Source organism: Erythranthe guttata, chromosome 6 (genome assembly GCF_056151865.1).
Source record: "Erythranthe guttata isolate IM_541 chromosome 6, IM_541, whole genome shotgun sequence".
NCBI classification, from domain to species: Eukaryota; Viridiplantae; Streptophyta; class Magnoliopsida; order Lamiales; family Phrymaceae; genus Erythranthe; species Erythranthe guttata.
In genome coordinates, this window is record NC_142538.1 from 19,118,215 (window position 1) to 19,135,803 (window position 17,589).

A 17,589-nucleotide genomic window follows, 5' to 3' on the forward strand; every position below is an offset into this window, starting at 1 on the left:
CGTGTAACGGATATGCCAAGGAAGTAGTGTAGGGGGGGCCGAGGTCCTTCATAACAAATTCTTGGTGGAGTTTGGTAATGATGGACTGAAGAGTGGCTGCGCTGGAAGCTGTCAGAACTATGTTTTGTTTGTTAATCTTTAAGCAAAGATATGATCATTGCCAATAAATAACAATTTACAAATGTATCCATAAAAGGGGGTTTAGTTTTGGGTAATCTTTATATTATTCTTCGAGGGTGTTTGAGTACGTACACTAATGGTTCGAGGCATATATATATATATATATATATATATATATATATATATATATATATATATATATATATATATATGCGCGAAGAAAAAAAGAGAGAGAGATAGAGATAGAGAAAGACATGCCAAAACCAAATTAATTACCATGATCTGGTCATTACACAGCCAAATTAAAACAAATTCTACCCCTGCCCCTAAATTCTGCTAGCTGCCGATAAAATTAAAAAAGAAAACAAGCATTAATTCAAATGGATATATATATATATATATATATATATATATATATATATATATATATATATATATATATATATATATATATATATATATATTGCTCCATTTCCATGATTAGGCACATTATCATCATATATATATACTTTGGCACATACATCATTATCCGTTTGGCTCCTCTTTGGTCTTCACAATGTTGGATTGGAAATTATCTCTGCTTTGTTCTTGCCCTCGAGTCGGAGTTTGCGTTGTTGGATAGTTATTGTTGTGATAGTAATTAGTAGCAGCAAGAGGCACATGCTGCTGCTGCTGGTGATGATGATGATGATGATGATGATGATTAGTACCAGGTGCTGAAATATGATTAATATTGTTCATTTGGGAGTAGTGCAGTTGCATATAATCCGGATAAGTTGGACACAACTTAGAGCTGTAATTAATGCCGTAATTACTGTTCCTCATATAAGAGCTGTAATGCATTGAATGGTATGGATGTAACGAAACTGCAGGCTGATAAACGGAAGAAGAAGAAGTTCCCTGCGCAGGGGGTGGCAGATTGGGATTCATCATTTCATTGCCGTAATTATTCAAGTTCGCCTTTGCTTCCATATTGAACAATGATGGGAGATCTACTTTATTTCCTGATTTTGGGATTGGGGCATCATTATTATTATTATTAGCAGCAGCAGCAGAATCGGAGTTTGGATGGTTGGTTGTTTTGGTAGTACAAGGCACGTGATGGTTATGTTTCCCCTCGTACGTTGTAATTACTGATTTTATATCCTCAGCAGCTCTTTCCACGTGCTTTCTCACTGAACAGTTTGGAGTTGTGCACTTATAATAGCTCCTGCATTCATTCAAAATTATTCATTTTCATTTAGTATCTATCAGACTAGCTAGGTTAGACAAATATATATGTATAATCTATAATACCTTGGGTTTGGATTTCCTTTGACAACCTTTTGTCCGTACTTTCTCCATTTGTATCCATCATCAAGAATATCGATATCACTCTCTATTTGGACAACTACTTTTGGTTCCCGTGTAGACCTTGGAACAACGGTTTCATTTGGGACGACACTCTCTCTTTTCCTACGTACGTACAAATATATATATTTAGAAAAACGATATATGAATGAATGAATGAATGAATGAATGAATAAAAAGTAGAGTTACGTCGTCGTCGTTGTACCTTTTCTTGGGCTGATCACATTCAGCATTTTGATCATCATCTTCATCATTGAGGGATATGCGGTCTGGGCTGGCCCCATTTTGATCAGCATCATCACCACCACCATCTTGAATGCAAAATATAGATGGCTCAAAGGCCTCGTCTAACATGCTCACCATTAATCTTGGTTGAGGATCCTTAAAATCATTGTGAAACGACAGCGGCCCACCATTATCATCGGGGATGAAGGCATCGCCATGATCAGGCGCACCGGCTGGTTTAATAATATTATTATTATTATCTGTGATTTGATCAGTACTAATAGTATTAATTAATAAAGAGCGGGCACGCACAGCGTCGTCTTACATGATGAGTTGTGTGGTTTGGGGTGATTGTGAGAACCCTTGTAAACGATTTCAGTGATCTGTCCATCCTGTGAGCACTCGACCTTTTTCTTGACGTCGCAGTTTGTATCGGTACATCTGTAATAGCTTCTAGGAAATTCACTACCTTTGACATGTTTCTGACCATATTTCCTCCAAAAGAAACCATCTTCTGAATACTTTGCCTGCATTTCTTTAGCAACAATATATGATGATGATGATGATAAACCCCCTCCTCCCTTGTTTACTTTTTCTTGATGATTTGGATTATGGTTTACTGTGCTTCCACTTAATTCTTGGACACTATTACTATTACCACTCATTTCTGACATTATTTGGTTAGCATTATTATTTCTAGTATTAATAATAATATTGCTAACCTCCCTGCACGAATTCGATTTGTGTCCTAACACTTGAGTTTTGGCAACCTTGTTCTCCAAACATTCCCTTTTGCTCATTTCTTGCACATCCCCCCTCGAGTATTCCGCTTCATCAAATAATGCCTGCTCACACGCACATAAATACGTTTGCCAACTTTAATGTTATCGATCTACAACATTATATATATATATATATATATATATATATATATATATATATATATATATATATATATATATATATATATATATATATATAAATTATATTAAAACAAAAAAAAATACCGTATGGAGTTTGGAAGAAGAGTGATCGATTGCAATGGTTTCATCGCCATTGGTAGCAATTTTGAGTTTGAGCATGAAGCTCTGATCATGATTAGGAGAAGGAAACTGGAATGCTCCAGTAGTTGGAGATAGTTGGGCCTATTTATGTTGTAATAATGTATATTTCCAATTAATGACCAAAAAAAAAAAAAAAAAAAAGACAAGGATTAAGAAATGATCACTACTCAATAATGATGATCAAATCAGCAAAAATGATATATGATGATTAGAGGCGGGAAATGAGTTATTGCCTGAGCATTGGGGAGCATGACGGGAGAATCGAGCAAAGCAGAAGGGCTGATTCCGGACGGCATAGTGAAAAACGGAGAGCGGGGATGTGGGGCGGGATCAGAGTTTATGTTGGAAGCATTGAAACCACATTTGGCAGCCCTTCTCTCCGCAATGCTAATAATGCCTCCTCCTCCTGATCCTGATCTGCTACTATTATTATTATTATTATTATTATTATTTTGTGGGAGAATAATTAGTTTCTTATTGGACTCGCCAAATAATCCTTCTTCCTTGTTGATCAAAGGTTGGGCCCCTCCTCCGCCGCCGCCTCCTCCTCCTCCTCCTCCTCCTTCTCCTCCTCCATCTGCCGCCATTTTAATTTGGAGAACAATTATATATGTATATAAAGATGACCAAGCTACATGAATTGAACGAGTTGATTTATGAACACAGTATCAATCTACGAAAACCCTAGTTAAATTAGGGTTTAAAACATTTGGATTGATACTGTGTCTACATGCATGTAGATGGTAATCAACAAGCTAAGTTAGAGAGAAAAAAACATTAATTAATTAATAAAAGAAAAAGAAAGTCGTCCAAGAAATTATAAGCTTCCAATATGTGTGTCTATATATATGAAAACAAACTTATTGCGCTTTTCACGTTGTGTCCTTCATTTTCATTTTTCTCTCTCCGTGTGCGTGTGCGTGTTTTAAACAAAGTATGTGTGTGTGTTTGAAGGTACGCGTATTGGTTTGTTTGATCGATCCACCATATATTATGTTTATATAAATAAAAATATTCAACAATTATTTATTCGAATTGATAATCAAAAATAAATTTGATTTATATAATAAGATAAATTTATTTCTTTTAATAGGTAATTTGCGGTTTTGCGGGAAAATATGGAAGGAGGTTTGGTTTACACTTTACACTTACATAGAGAGAGATAGACGTTGCAATTGTAATGTATGAGATCCGTACAAGATGGGTGGGTGCACGTGAATTATTTCGTACTTCAGCTTAATTAGCCTTGTATTATGTGAATTTAGTTACATAATAATAATAATAATAATAATAATAATAATAATAATAATAATAATAATAATAATAATAATAATAATAATAATAATAATAATAATAATAATAATAATAATAATAATAATAATAATAATAATAATAATAATAATAATAATAATAATAATAATAATAATAATAATAATAATAATAATAATAATAATTTTATATATAAAAGGAAGATATTTTGAACTAAAACTTAAACCTAAACCTAGGGGTAATATTGTAATTTATATTTAGGTAGTTTTTTGTCCTCGGTTATTATTTTTAATTATTCAGATTTTCTGGACAGTTTTTATTTCCTTCATCTTAACATTTCGTTTTTGGGTTTATAAACCGTCTCTCATACACACCATGTCCAATATTTGCCTTAGAAATTTGGAACTGCTCTTCTTTAATTCCCACGATCTGTGAAAAAAAAAAAAACGATGTCATCTTCATCTCCTACAGACTATTAAATTGAGCTACTTTATGTTGAAACTGCTATTTTGCTCTCCGGAAATCGGATCACCAATTTTTTTTTTATTTAGGCAGATTGTTGGGAAATATATTTTCGCCTCTTGTGTCTGTCCATTAAGGTATTATGAGTTATTCCTTTCAAATTTACTTCATTTGCTCTGCCATTCCAATTATTTTGCTCTGCGACGGAATATTGAAGCTACTTTCTGGATTGTTGGATGCTATCGAACAATGAATATTGTTAGAATTTATTTCGTGCAGATATAAATTATTTGTGTCCGATTCAGTTTTTCGTTACTGTTGCGTTAAGTGTTGCAACAGTTCGTGAAGCAATTTGTAAAAACATAAATAAACAAGACACAAATTTAATGTGGTTCGGATACAATTGTACCCTACATCTACGGGGACCTACAAATAAAATTTACTAATTTTTAGTTTTACGAATACAATAGTAGGACTTAATCAAAATACAAAGACTCCCTCTTTGTTGACGTCGTTCTCGTATACTACGCTGAATTAATCTTCAATTTGCAGCACGTCCCTTGCTCCGCACGGTTGAACTCCCTTCAACGCTGAATCCCTCAGTCGGCGGATCGATCTCCTCCCGAGATCTGTTTAAGCCTTTCTCCCGAAGAACCGATCTTCTTTTTGTATAGAAGAAGCAAACTTGTGATACTCGTTGAATCTTGGTGTCTTCACCACAAAGTCTTGAAGCCGATATATTTTCTATGAAAATCACGTATCATGATGGAACAATAAAAAACGAGAGGAAAAATATTTTCTGTGAAAAACTTCTCTCGATCAAAGACGTTCCGGGAGTAGCAAAAATAAGAGCAGAAAAATATAATTTTTCTTCTCCAATAAAAGGCGTGAAACCTATTGCTGAGGTAGCTCTCCTTTTATATCCTACGACATAAGATCCCTATACAAGGAAAAGTCAGAGACCACAATCTTTAAAGTACAAGTCACGTAGGAATCTAAATCTTAGAGATATAGGAGATTGCTTTGCCTTATCAATAAATAATTCTCATATCTATTAAGACTCTAGCAATATATGACAATAAAAAAAAAAAAAAAATAAGTATGCTTGTATAAGGATAATTCCCATTATTAATCAATTAATGATAAAATAAAGAATTAAAACACAAGGAAACTCCCCTTCTTATATTACGGCATATCTAGACTTGTGGTACAAGTCTTTTACACGTTTCCTTGCGAAGTCAGAATCCAAAGGATTCTAACAATCACGATCCCATGCTGCTCTCGTATATATGATCTCCTACGTTTTTTGATTCACTGTACAACAAGGGAAACCAGAGTCCATTAGGGTTAGGAAACTCTTAATCACGTAGGAAATAAGAGTTGTGTGATAAGGAAATTCTTTGTCAATGGAATAAGAATTTCCTTGTTAACACATGACTCACAATATTAAATAAATTAATGACAAAATAAGAGTTTAAAGCATTAAGGAAACTTCCCTAGCTTTAGACACACGTTTTCCACACACGTGCTGAAAAACCAAAATTAGAATCCTCTCGAATTCTAACAATCTCCCCATTTGTCATCTATTTATTATAATCAAGTTCTCCCCCTTAGTCAAATACCTGAAAATAAAATAATTAGATGATAGACGAAAGCAATAAAACTAAGGATCATCATCAGCATTAAAGGACAGCCAACAACAAGAGTGGCATCAACTGTTGCAATAGCAAGTGCCACAGTTTCAACAACTGTTCCAACAGTAGTGGCTTCGGCAGGTGGTTCAAAACGGAGTCAGCTTCCCATGCATGTGTTTCTCCCCCTGTAGATGATCCGTGGGCAACTCCTCTTGTAGATGACTACATTCTTCCCCTTTGCTTACTTGGCTTGGTAGACTTGGAGGGCGGTGGAGGGCGACGTGGTAAATCATCCACGTGATAAAAGACTCAACAAGTAACGTCAGCATTAGCGCCCTCCTTTTATATTCTTGTGAACACCTAAACCAATTAATGACAATAAACACAATATTAAAAAGGTGAAATTCTTTCTATATTGGATATACACGTTCAGGTGATTAATATGGAGAGATAATTTTATTTCTTCTCAAACTATCTAATGAGATAACTAAGTAAATATGTTCCTCATATTAATACACGTCTCCATAGAATTCCACTTGGTGTTGTGGACTGAGAATCCCACAGAGATTCTAACAAATATAATTGCGGCCTCTCCTATCTCTCAATCTCTTTATCCGAAATGTCTTAAGCTATTGACAGTTCTTCATTTCAAAATTAATTTGTTTGCTCAAAATATTGTGTCCTAATTTAAGACAAATGTTTTTCAGATATATTTGATTCTTCGCAGTGTCATCTCGAAAGAATTGTTGATATGCTAGAGTAAAAAAATGTCTACCAATTTTTTTTTGTTTTTATTTTTTTGTTTTCCTTTTGTAAATCATCAACTGCATAATCCGAGTTTTGTTCTTTTTCCAGATGGTGTGGTGAATTCTTAGGCACATTTTTTTGGGTTTTATCAGATATATTTTATATATTATATACCGTAAGTTGTTTATGTTTATGAGTTTAGATGATTGAGGAAAATAGTTTTGTTGTATTGTCAATTTTAATTTGCTTTGTTGTTTTTTCGTACAGGTTTCACGAACATGAAGCAATTGTACAGGATTGTTTTTTTTTTTTTTTTTCTGAAAAGATTTCGATGTTTTTGTTTAAAGTATTACTATGGAGTTTTGTTGCGGTATATCACTCGGAAATCTGTTCACATGTTTAAATTGTTCACAGTTTCACAAAGTTCATTTTACTTCCGGCCAGGTTTGTTAAAACAAGAAGCAATTTCATAATGGTATTTTTCTTCTACATAAACTCTTTTCGAGCATAATACTTCTATTTTTGTTTTAAGTTTAGTTGTTTCTAAAATTTACTGAATTTATTCATCATGGGTTTCTAGAATATACTTCTATAGCCCGTGCAACGCATGGGTAAATTTACTAGTAGTAATAATAATGGATAATAATAATGGACCCTAATAATATTTGCAAGGGTTAGTTATGTTGGGGATCGTGCATGTATACGCAGAGAAGTTTAAAATTTTTAGATCGAACTAGTTTCGATTACATGCATAAACTAATCACATAGTCAACATACCTTAACGCTTCCGCCATACACATGGTAAATATCAATTTTTATCAAAACATGTAAAACCGAAAAATATAAAACATGCTTGTTCATCATATTACAAAATCGAAACACGCAATCACATATCGCACATGCTCGTAAATTAAAAAATTAAAATTCATACAAACATGTTCGAATTAAATTTACTAAAGTTTCGATTTAATTACCTCTTGTAGCGTGAGATTTTGACGAATCGAAATCGAACTCAAACCCGTACAAGCTGCGTTATACCACTCCTAGGGGCTGCAAGAATACCACCAAACGGCAGCTGGTCCGACGGTGAGGTGACGGCGGCGCGTGCGAGTCAGCGGCGGCGGCGCGTGAGCGGTGCAGCGGGGCGTGCGGCGGTGTGGTGATTCCTTCAGGGCAGCAGCTCCTCTCCAATCAGGTTTCACCTCGAATAAACCGATCTCCCCCTACTGTAGCACTAGATACAAAGGGGTTAGATAACAAGGGAAATACGAGAGAGAAAGAAGAGGGAAAACCGGCGGTTTCCGGCGGCGGACGGCGCCGGTGCGGCGGGGCAGCGGCGGCCGAGAGGCTTGGGCGGCTAGGGTTTGACGGCTAGGGTTTTGGAGTATATAATCTGATCTCAAACTCTTGTTTGAGGTCTATTTATACTAGGGTTCTCAACCCTTGTGGGTTTAAGTCATTGGGCTTGACCCACTGATGCATTAAGCCCATTCCCTCGTCGGCCTCGTTTCTAACAAACGATCGTTCACAAAATTATAACAAAATTATATTTGTGACGAGCTCAAATTCCTCGTCGATACGAGTGCCTCTTCGAAATTTCCAATTTCCAAAAATGGAAACTTCCACTTCAGTGGACCTGCTAAATCGGGAAACTTCCCAATTTAGAAAGTTCACTAAATTCCGCATGTCTCTCTTTCTCTACGTTCATTCCGACTCGTAATCCACAATCACGAATCTTGGACTCAATCATATTGACCTCCAACTTTGCAAAGATTGACATATTAACCTATGCTCATTGTTATCAAGGATCCGTATTACACGAGAAGTGTGACCCGCAATGGTTCAGGTGTATGCTAGCCGTGGGCTCACAACTCTTTGTGATTCGAACAACACATTGTTCTTATACGAACTCCTCCCAAGAGTCCCGATTATAGTAAAACTCATTTTACTTAATCGCCGATCAAATCGGTGCCCAACGAATCAAGATTGGCGTCTAGCAACTACGCATCATGATTCCCTAGATACAAGTGAAGTGCCTGCAAGAACCTTATGATATAGTTAGCGTACAGTACGATCCCTTCGCGGCACATGTCCCGATTGAACTAGAGGCATTGGTTCACCGAGACCTCTTATAAAGTTCAATAACCATGCGAACGTTCTAGGTATTATAAATCCGTTCGTGTGTGACTTAGGGAAACACATTTCCCTAATCACCCCACTATCAACTCTGGCTAGAGATTCCTTGGATTATAAACCGTTAGAACACACAGGACATCCATGACTACTCAAGCGCTCGAATCCCCTACTACAATGCACAGACTTCACACTAGATTTCGGATTGCACGAACGTTGGCCCTTGGAGTGGTCCACTGTGGGACTCAGGGACAGGTCACGATACAATCGGTCCTCTAGTGAAGTCACGGTGATGTCTGGGTCTTAAGGACTAATGGTGTACAACTATATCTTAGAAACCTATTACTCGATGAATGAGAACCACTTATAGATTTCTAGGGCGAGGGAGTTCAGTGAACTCATGTAGTATGAACACCCACTCAAGTATGCCGATGTCACAACACCGAGGACTGATGAGACGCAGTACACATACACTAAGTGATAGTCTCAAAAGGGAAAGGCCGGTATCCTCATTATTGGCGTAACCCATCGACTAGGAACAAGGTTTAACAGTTACATTACATTGCTGAGTTATCTCATGATTCTACTAGATCAAGTCACAGTAATAGAGTAACTCGTTAGGACTATATCTATGCTGCTTGCATGGGATAAGAGGTATAGAATGCCAAATGAAATATTTTATTATTACGAACGAAACGATTGTTTTATTACAAGAGAAAAGCGAAAGACCACAGCCACAAGTTGGTTTGTTGGTCACCTACTCTAACAAGTTACATCGGCCGATATAGGCTCAAAGTTTAAGCCCATTTCTATACTTTGACTTGCAACTACTAATTTACTCCATATATAATGATCTACTTGTTAATCATTCTCATTATTTCAATAAAAACAATTACCCATTTGCAAATCCCTTATTACTCGTAAGTACTTGTAAAAATGGGCATTTACTTATTGATGAATATTTACTGAAAATTAATGTTTTTTTTTTTTTTTGTTTTAATTATAAAATTGATGCAGAAATGATGAGTACAGACGACAGGTGTCATCTCGTGGATGTGCATGTCTTTTCGTAGCTCCTTCATTACATTACAACTGGACTTGCAAATTAATATATTACTAATAATAATAATATTCATGGATGTTAGCTAGTTTCAAAGTTTTGAGTTAGAGATACCGTCCGTCAATGGAGTCCGGTGGTGAGGATCAGGTTGACAACTACATGAAGTACGATGAGAAGCAAGTGGTACCACCACCACCCACCTTCCCCAACCCATTGATCAATTTTGCGACTAAGCTCCTCTCTCTTCCAGCCGAGATCTTCCTTTCCCCTTTCGACTTCTTCTTCCACAGTGAACCCAAAGACCACCACTTCCACTTCCAGCCGGCTGCCCCACCGCCATCTTCCACGGCTGCTCTCCTGCTAGGGAGGAGGATTGCTATGGGTCTGCTGGCGGCTGCCTATGTGTGCGTCTTGCTCATGCTAGTGATGGTTGTGGCTGCGGTTTTGGGTTTTGGGTTGGTGGGTGCTTGGGCGGAGGAGCCTATTTATGTGAGAGAGAGTTTGCAGTTTGACTACACAAATGCCCATCCAACTTCTCTCTTTTCTTTTGATCCTTATAATAATTATAATTACCAAGGAGTTCCTGTTGGCCACACTCTTTATGTTTCTCTCCTTCTTCTCATGCCTGAATCAGATTACAACAGGGACCTTGGCATTTTTCAGGTATATCTCTATCTATCTTCTTTCAACTTCGTCAAATCTACTACCTAGCTAGTCAGTATGTGTATGTTTATTTCTTGTCTTTGCTTATGTATATATGTATGTCAGTTGACTGCTGAATTATTGTCCGTTGGAGGAGGAGAGTTAGTCGCAAAATCGAGCCATCCTTGTATGTTGCGGTTCAGAAGTTGGCCCGTCAGGCTAACTCGAACATTTCTTATGGGTGTACCCTTGTTGTTAGGGCTGACCACCGAAACTCAGAGGCTAACATTCCCAATTTTGAAACACAAAGAAACTAGCTATCCAAGGACTGCGGATGTCCGGATAACCTTAATTCCACGAGCTGGTACTTCATCACTCCCTCAGTTTTACGATGCACAAGTACTCATAAGATCAAGACCTCCTTGGACGAAAGAATTGGTGTACAAGTGGAAATGGACATTCACCGTTTGGACAACAATGCAAATATTTATCTTTCTTGTTATCATACTTGTTTTCTTCCTAAAGCCTCTGATATTTCCTGTCATGGCATTTCCTTTTGGGAAGCTGGAACAAGATGATGATTCATCATCAGCTGTCGAATTGGTGGCGGACTCCGATCAAGATGCCTTTGGTACAAGGAGAGATGAGAGAGAGGTGTCGGAGTCTCTGAGGCGATGGCAGCGGAGTAGAAGTAAAAGAAAGGCCGCCCTTCTTCACGGGGTAGTGCCGCCCGAGACTAGTGGTGGTTCGTCTGCTTCTAGCATGACTGTTACTCATGGTCTTGATTTTGAAGAGGGCAGTGGAGATTCTGAATCTGTGTGTTACAGATGCTGACTCTGATATACATATTTGCTCTCTTACTTTTTCTAGCAACATTCTGCTGTAGAGACTAGGATAGTTTTGCGCTATATATGTACTATAGGATAGTTTCGCGTTAGCATCCCTACTTCTGCGTTATATATGTACGTACATGTTGTTTTCTTGAAAATAATCGAACTTCTAGGACAACAGTTGCTTGTACCTGTCCTAGATTGCATGTTCTCGACTGAACATAACGACTATTGGTTTGTACTCGTCAATTTGTCTATAGCAGAATAAGAAAATAACCCTTTTAAAATTGTGCACAACGAAACCAAAACGCTTCTTATTGTAAATCCAAAACACACAACATGGCATGGCAAGAATTGAAGCAAAATTTAAATCAATCAGTAAATTTCTAGAAAAAACAGACAAGCGTGAATGAATAATGGAAATTCGGGGCAGGAGGAGAAGAGTTTCAGGTTAGCTTGTGAATGGTTATCATGTCAGCAGCTTGGAGCAAAGTAGCGTTCTGAACATGGTCCCACCACTTGAACAAGAAGTTGTCGACAACTAACCTGAACCAAGGGGATAGCTTAACACCCTCTTCACCTGCATCTGCTTTCCTTAAAATCTCCTTCAATTGCTCGCGGTTCACATATTTCACGTCAGCCACTTCATCTGGATTCGGGTGCACCCCAACATCACGGACAATGAACAGTAGATAATCCACTTCATGCTCTCCCCATTTTCCGTCAGAGGGTGCTTTGTAGAGAATACGGCCCAATGGAGTGAACTCATCAACTGGAACGTCTTGAGCAGCGATACCGAGTTCGTCCAACAGTTTCCTTTGAGCAGCATTTCTCACCCCTTTTAATCAAAATAAAATATTCAGATGATTATTGTGTTGTGAGTATGGTAAAGAAATAGCTTGAACTGAAGAATACAGATAAAATATGATACCAAGAATATTCTCTTCAATGAGCTCAGAATCTCGGTATAGGGGATGACTACAGCAGGTGTTTGTCCACACCAACGGAAAGGTCACCTTTGTTGCAGACCTTTGCTGCACGTCGTAAACCAATAATAAATACATAATATGTCAACTGTGTATTTCTTGCAACATTTAGCTTGTGCAGAGCAAATTGAAATGGAGCAAAGTCCATAATTTTATTTTCTGTCAGTAGAATATAGAAAAACTTGTTTTTGTTGATATACTTCATTTGATTGGCACTCTCTATAAAATAAACTTATCGTTATCCTTCACCAAAAAATGTGAACATGAATGACAGAAGACTATCTTTACTCAAGGAAGGAACACATACCTGAAGCAATAACTCGTATTTCGAGTTAAACAGAAACACGCTGAAAGCTCTGTGCAAAAATTTTCCAGTCTCGATGTTTTCCATCAGGTGGCCTGCATAGATAGAGGTGGTTGGTTCAAGTAATTCTGCATTATGCAAGAAGCAACAAGAGACAAAAAGTAATGTAACAAAAAACACAAACAAGAGGTCAAACCTTCATTTTCTTACAACCAAGAAATGGTTAGCATACACATTTTATACACAACCACATAATTTACAGAATCATCTTTCAAGATCTCCTCTGGTCATATGATCAAGTTGGCTGAACTGCCAATGTTCTACTCTTTCCCATTTGATTTACACTATAAACTAGAATCCCGATAAAAAACGAATCTTTAAAGAACGGAGAAAGAATGAAGAATTATGATGACGATATTAGAATGATAAATGTTGACATCAATGTTTATTTAATATTCAGATGCAAAGAGCAACTAAGACAAAGCAATTGAAGTAAGAAAGAAAGCCCATCAGATACCAAAAAATATATGATGATTCGAAAGCAATTGAAAATAAGAAAAAAGAAAGGTACAACTTACAATTGTATTTGGTATCATGGCCAACCACGCGATCATTCTCATCAACCAATATACATCTGCAGAGAGTGAGTGAGAGAATCAATTGAAAAATTGATTATTATGAAAAGATGCAAAATTTCCATCAAAATCAACTGAAAGATCTCTCCTTTACATCAAAATCGAGATCGAGCAAGGGAATTGTTAATAAACAGAAAAAAAACGATATTGAACTGAAAAATAATGTAAGCCCAGATGATGAAAAACAATGTTCCAAGATCTACATGAGTGTCATTTACATATAAAAAAAAAAAAGGAAATGGGTACAAACTCGTCTTCAAACATGAGGCGTCTCTGGACAGCATCCATGGCGGCATCATCACCCATGATTGATGAGAGATGAACAACTTTAGAAGGCGGCGGTGGAGGTGGGCTTAAAAAGGAGAGATTTGAGTGGGGGTAGAAGAAGGTGGTGCTGCTGCAGCCAACAACTTTTGAAAGCGGGTGTTATTGCCAAAGTGCTAACTAGAAAACAAAGGACGACATATTTCTTTTTCTTTTTGCATATATTTGATTTGTTCGATGCTACACCCGGTGAAAAACACCGGGTGGGTCTTCTGCTGCCACGTGTCTTTTTTTTGTATTTTATAATAGATTCCCCGCTAGGGTTTACCTTTAGGGGTTTTAGAAAAATAAAAAAAGAACACGTGGCAGCAGAAGACCCACCCGGTGTTTTTCACCGGGTGTAGCATCGAATGAACACATATATTTAATTAGTTATCCAATCAAAGAAATTAATTATGGGCATCTAATTATAGGTAGGTAGCTGTAATATTTGGACATTGAAGTCTCCGCCAGCAATTCTTGACTCGCCACCACTACCATTCTTGATTCCTCCTTGAATCAAAACTAGTGTGTAATAGAATCAAAGGATTTTTGTTGTGCTTTTCTTTCATGAGATGAGATTCAATATATATATATATATCAAATGGTGATTACGTTCAATGAAATTCCAAATGTTTTGTACATCATAACCCCGGAATTTATTTTTTCGATCCTCAAAGATACTAGCTAGTATTGATGCACTTCAGTTAATAATTTATTTTGATTGGTCAAACCTTATGAACGAATGATACCAGCTTCTTTAATCATGATAATAGTAATGGGCAAATCTATTTAAACGAAAACGAAAATAAAAAAAAAATGGAGTTTGGAAAAACTACTTTTTTTTTAATAATTAATAATGAATGGTTTATTTGACAGGCCCACGTTGGTTTCTGACCAACAAATAGAGGCAATTTACTAGTATACTTTTCTAGTTTCCACCAACTGTATCCATCCATCACATTTCCGGTGAAGAAAGTAGACAACATATAAAGCCTTAAAGCAATTGCATTATTGAACTAGAAATGCCAATGGAAAAAACTGACCATTCAAACGAAAACCAAATTCAACTCACTCACTAATGCTTATAATGTTATCACTTATTTCAGATATTATTATTAGCATACAATGTGACACAAGTAGGCAACGAGATGCAAAATATATCTTCCTTCACAAACTATATTCCTAAACCAATTATAACCACAGTTTGGACAAATTTAAGTACACATGCTGTCGACGATGCTTTGAGAAGCCATCTCTCTTTTTTCAACTCAAGTCTACAACTTTATAGACACTGAGAGAGTATAAAAATTACTCTCCCTATGCATGTTTTTATACATTCATGTGAACAAATAAAATCATGAATCATGACCATAGTTACAAAAAGCAAACACTTTGAGGCAGCCAGGGACCCAAGGTACATGAAGATGCTAATGAAGCAAATCAGATTTCCTTCATTTACATCAAAAATACCCTATTATAGATGATGTACCCATACAACACGTACGAAAAGAAAAGATGCAATAAAAATATAACATTACTAGTATTTTTTGCAGCCAAATAGAAAGCTGTGCTAAAAGAAATCTAGCAGAACAACCACCCAGGTGAGCAGGTGTCCAACCATACTCTACCAGATTTCTTACGACAGCAATGCAAGGATGCAGTCTTTCAACTAACCCGAAGGCAAATGAAAAGGAAAACAATAGTCAATAAAAGTATTGCTCCCATCATTTAATAATGCCAAAGAATCTCTACATAAATTGCCAATCAAAATCATTCACATAAATAACACATCTTTAACAACATTATCCATAAAATCAAACATTCAACCGAGGAATCAAATAAAATAATCAACAGATCCTTCACAGTGCAGTTAAACTTATAAATATAACAGCAGAAAACATTTCAATGTATTCGCTGCTATTGTCGTAGCGCATGTAAGCCTCCAAATCACACTACAAACAAGAACATGCAGTAGAAGCAGCATACACGTAAGGTCATTGAAATAAACTATTATACAACCCAGCTACTCAGCAAGATTTTTTAAGAAAATGAGCCTATCGTATCTTTCTTCTCAGTATTTTTATTCTATTGAAACCAAAGGTAGAAACATTATGAGTAACTAGACCAGCATCTCTAAATTACAATAACTTTTGATAGGAAAAGAGAAGTCTTTTCGAATAACATTAAGCCTATATCTGAATTCGCACCCATCAGGCCATTTCATTATAACTACCAGAAAGTGTCAATATTGCACTACCACAACATGACCTACCTCCGTACATGCACTGCTTCCATGTTCCAACTATGTGAAAGAAAACTCAATGGTAAGACAACTCCACAGGTGCTATTTAACTATAGACAGCCAATACAATGTGACATGATAACTGTGTCCTATAGTAGATCATCCGTTATAATCCTATTTTTTGTAACAAGGCTAAGGGCTGTATAACGAACAGTCCTAGTCAATTCAAGTCGCACGTTTGAGGCCGATGGCCCAGGTTTTTGCCGAAGCATAATAAAATATTACTACATTAGATGTTTCGAACTATATACACAAAAAAAATACATTGATAGGAAAATTCCACAGGTACTGTGTAACTATAGACAGCCAATACAATATGACATGATATGTGTTCTATAATAGATCTTCTGTTTTTATCCTATTTCATCGTAGAGCCATAACAAGTACCTGCTATACAGTGAAAATTCCTAGTCAAGTATGTGAAACGGAGTGCAAATTTGTAAAATCCAATTACAAAATATCACATATGAGGCTTAAGCCCCAGGTTGTTGACAAATCATAGCATGGCTTTACTAAATGACATGTTTCCAAAATTCAGCAATAACCATAAGCGCAAAGATAAAACTCCAAAGAGAGTATTTTTACCATCAGAAAGAACTAGTGTTTATCCATGTCTATAATAACAGGCAACATAGCATAACAACACACCAAAAAAGAAAAGAGTCTGGTCAAGTATTATATAGCGACGTTAGAGCAATAGCAGTAGGGAGTTTTTTTTCTTAGCATAATAATATGGAACAAGAAATATAAAAATGAGGGGAAAAGGGTTGACTGATCACTTCTTCAAGCTGCCACGGATACCAGGCTTGGGCTTGGAAGACTCGGCCTCCACGGTAGAGTGAAGATTATTGAGTTTGGAGTCGTCGAAGGGGATCTTGGGATGGCGAGCTTCGTGGTGGATTTGCATCGATTTCATATCGGGTGCGGTGACCTTGCAAAGGGGGCACTCGAGCTTCGCGTGGCCGCCCTTTTCCTTACCAGTTCGATCCGCGAGGCCGGCCTTGCCTCCGCCGCGGTTGGTGGTGGCGGCATCAAGTTTCGCGGCGAGCTCCTTGGCGGTGTGCTTCTTCGGCTTCGCTTTTCCTGTCATGGTGATTGCTGGTTGTTCCTCTAGAGAGAGAGAGAGGGATTTTGGGGCTTCAATTTGGCGGAGAGGAAGAAAGGGATTTGATGAGAGAGAAAGGGGGAGGGCGGAGAATGAACCCTAGCGACTTCGATGCTATAAATATTATTCTCTTTACTATTTGTTTTTTTTTTTTTTTTTTTTTTAATAATTATCAAATAATATTTTGAGTGTTAAAAAAATTAATATGCAATTAATTCTTTTTACCAATTTTATTATTGGTCATTAATTACAGAGAGAAAAGAAGAGTAAATAGGAGATTAAAATAGAGTAGAACAATATCAATTAGTAATACCAAGATAATCTTCTTTAAAATGTCCTAGGCCCAATCAATTAATAGCAAGATAATCTTGTTTAAAATGTCTTCAGCCCATATTATATATATATATATATATAT

At 36.7% G+C, this 17,589-nt stretch overlaps 4 protein-coding genes across 5 annotated transcripts; 1 reads left to right on the forward strand and 3 right to left on the reverse strand.

Moving 5' to 3' along the window:
* Positions 1-576: 576 nt before the first annotated feature.
* On the reverse strand, positions 577-3,552 carry LOC105955286 (WRKY transcription factor SUSIBA2). The gene is made up of 6 exons (XM_088820193.1): positions 2,993-3,552; positions 2,703-2,840; positions 2,021-2,540; positions 1,676-1,928; positions 1,417-1,575; positions 577-1,330 (listed from the first exon to the last, which is right to left on the reverse strand). Exons 1-6 carry the CDS (start codon positions 3,344-3,346, stop codon positions 646-648), a joined length of 2,109 nt encoding a protein of 702 aa, XP_088676319.1. The 5' UTR covers positions 3,347-3,552; the 3' UTR covers positions 577-645.
* A 6,507-nt stretch (positions 3,553-10,059) lies between these two features.
* Positions 10,060-11,726, forward strand: LOC105955431 (Putative adipose-regulatory protein (Seipin)). Its single transcript, XM_012979152.2, has 2 exons — positions 10,060-10,727; positions 10,833-11,726. Exons 1-2 carry the CDS (start codon positions 10,188-10,190, stop codon positions 11,538-11,540), a joined length of 1,248 nt encoding a protein of 415 aa, XP_012834606.2. The 5' UTR covers positions 10,060-10,187; the 3' UTR covers positions 11,541-11,726.
* An 89-nt stretch (positions 11,727-11,815) lies between these two features.
* Positions 11,816-13,948, reverse strand: LOC105955432 (isopentenyl-diphosphate Delta-isomerase I). The gene is made up of 5 exons (XM_012979153.2): positions 13,712-13,948; positions 13,405-13,460; positions 12,830-12,921; positions 12,468-12,570; positions 11,816-12,374 (listed from the first exon to the last, which is right to left on the reverse strand). Exons 1-5 carry the CDS (start codon positions 13,765-13,767, stop codon positions 11,983-11,985), a joined length of 699 nt encoding a protein of 232 aa, XP_012834607.2. The 5' UTR covers positions 13,768-13,948; the 3' UTR covers positions 11,816-11,982.
* A 1,250-nt stretch (positions 13,949-15,198) lies between these two features.
* On the reverse strand, positions 15,199-17,287 carry LOC105955433 (protein METHYLENE BLUE SENSITIVITY 1). Of its 2 annotated transcripts, XM_012979155.2 has the most exons (2): positions 16,849-17,287; positions 15,199-15,436 (listed from the first exon to the last, which is right to left on the reverse strand). In XM_012979155.2, the coding sequence occupies exons 1-2, from the start codon at positions 17,157-17,159 to the stop codon at positions 15,433-15,435; spliced, it is 315 nt and encodes a 104-aa protein (XP_012834609.1). In that variant the 5' UTR covers positions 17,160-17,287; the 3' UTR covers positions 15,199-15,432. The 2 variants fall into 2 exon arrangements, with proteins under 2 accessions (XP_012834609.1, XP_012834608.1); XM_012979154.2 differs by lacking the exon at positions 15,199-15,436 and having other exon boundaries at positions 16,625-17,282.
* Between the last annotated feature and the right edge of the window lie 302 nt (positions 17,288-17,589).

Excerpts from the sequence above, each read along its gene's own strand:
- LOC105955433 (XM_012979155.2), bottom strand. The coding sequence starts at position 17,159 with ATGACAGGAAAAGCGAAGCCGAAGAAGCACACCGCCAAGGAGCTCGCC.
- LOC105955432 (XM_012979153.2), bottom strand. The coding sequence starts at position 13,767 with ATGGGTGATGATGCCGCCATGGATGCTGTCCAGAGACGCCTCATGTTT. Across the intron at positions 12,922-13,404 it reads CCATGATACCAAATACAATT|GCCACCTGATGGAAAACATC; the intron begins GTAAGTTGTACC and ends CTATCTATGCAG. Across the intron at positions 12,375-12,467 it reads CATTGAAGAGAATATTCTTG|GGGTGAGAAATGCTGCTCAA; the intron begins GTATCATATTTT and ends TTTGATTAAAAG.
- LOC105955431 (XM_012979152.2), top strand. The coding sequence starts at position 10,188 with ATGGAGTCCGGTGGTGAGGATCAGGTTGACAACTACATGAAGTACGAT. Across the intron at positions 10,728-10,832 it reads GGGACCTTGGCATTTTTCAG|TTGACTGCTGAATTATTGTC; the intron begins GTATATCTCTAT and ends TATGTATGTCAG.
- LOC105955286 (XM_088820193.1), bottom strand. The coding sequence starts at position 3,346 with ATGGCGGCAGATGGAGGAGGAGAAGGAGGAGGAGGAGGAGGAGGAGGC. Across the intron at positions 2,841-2,992 it reads TCATGCTCCCCAATGCTCAG|GCCCAACTATCTCCAACTAC; the intron begins GCAATAACTCAT and ends CAACATAAATAG. Across the intron at positions 1,331-1,416 it reads AAAGGAAATCCAAACCCAAG|GAGCTATTATAAGTGCACAA; the intron begins GTATTATAGATT and ends GAATGAATGCAG.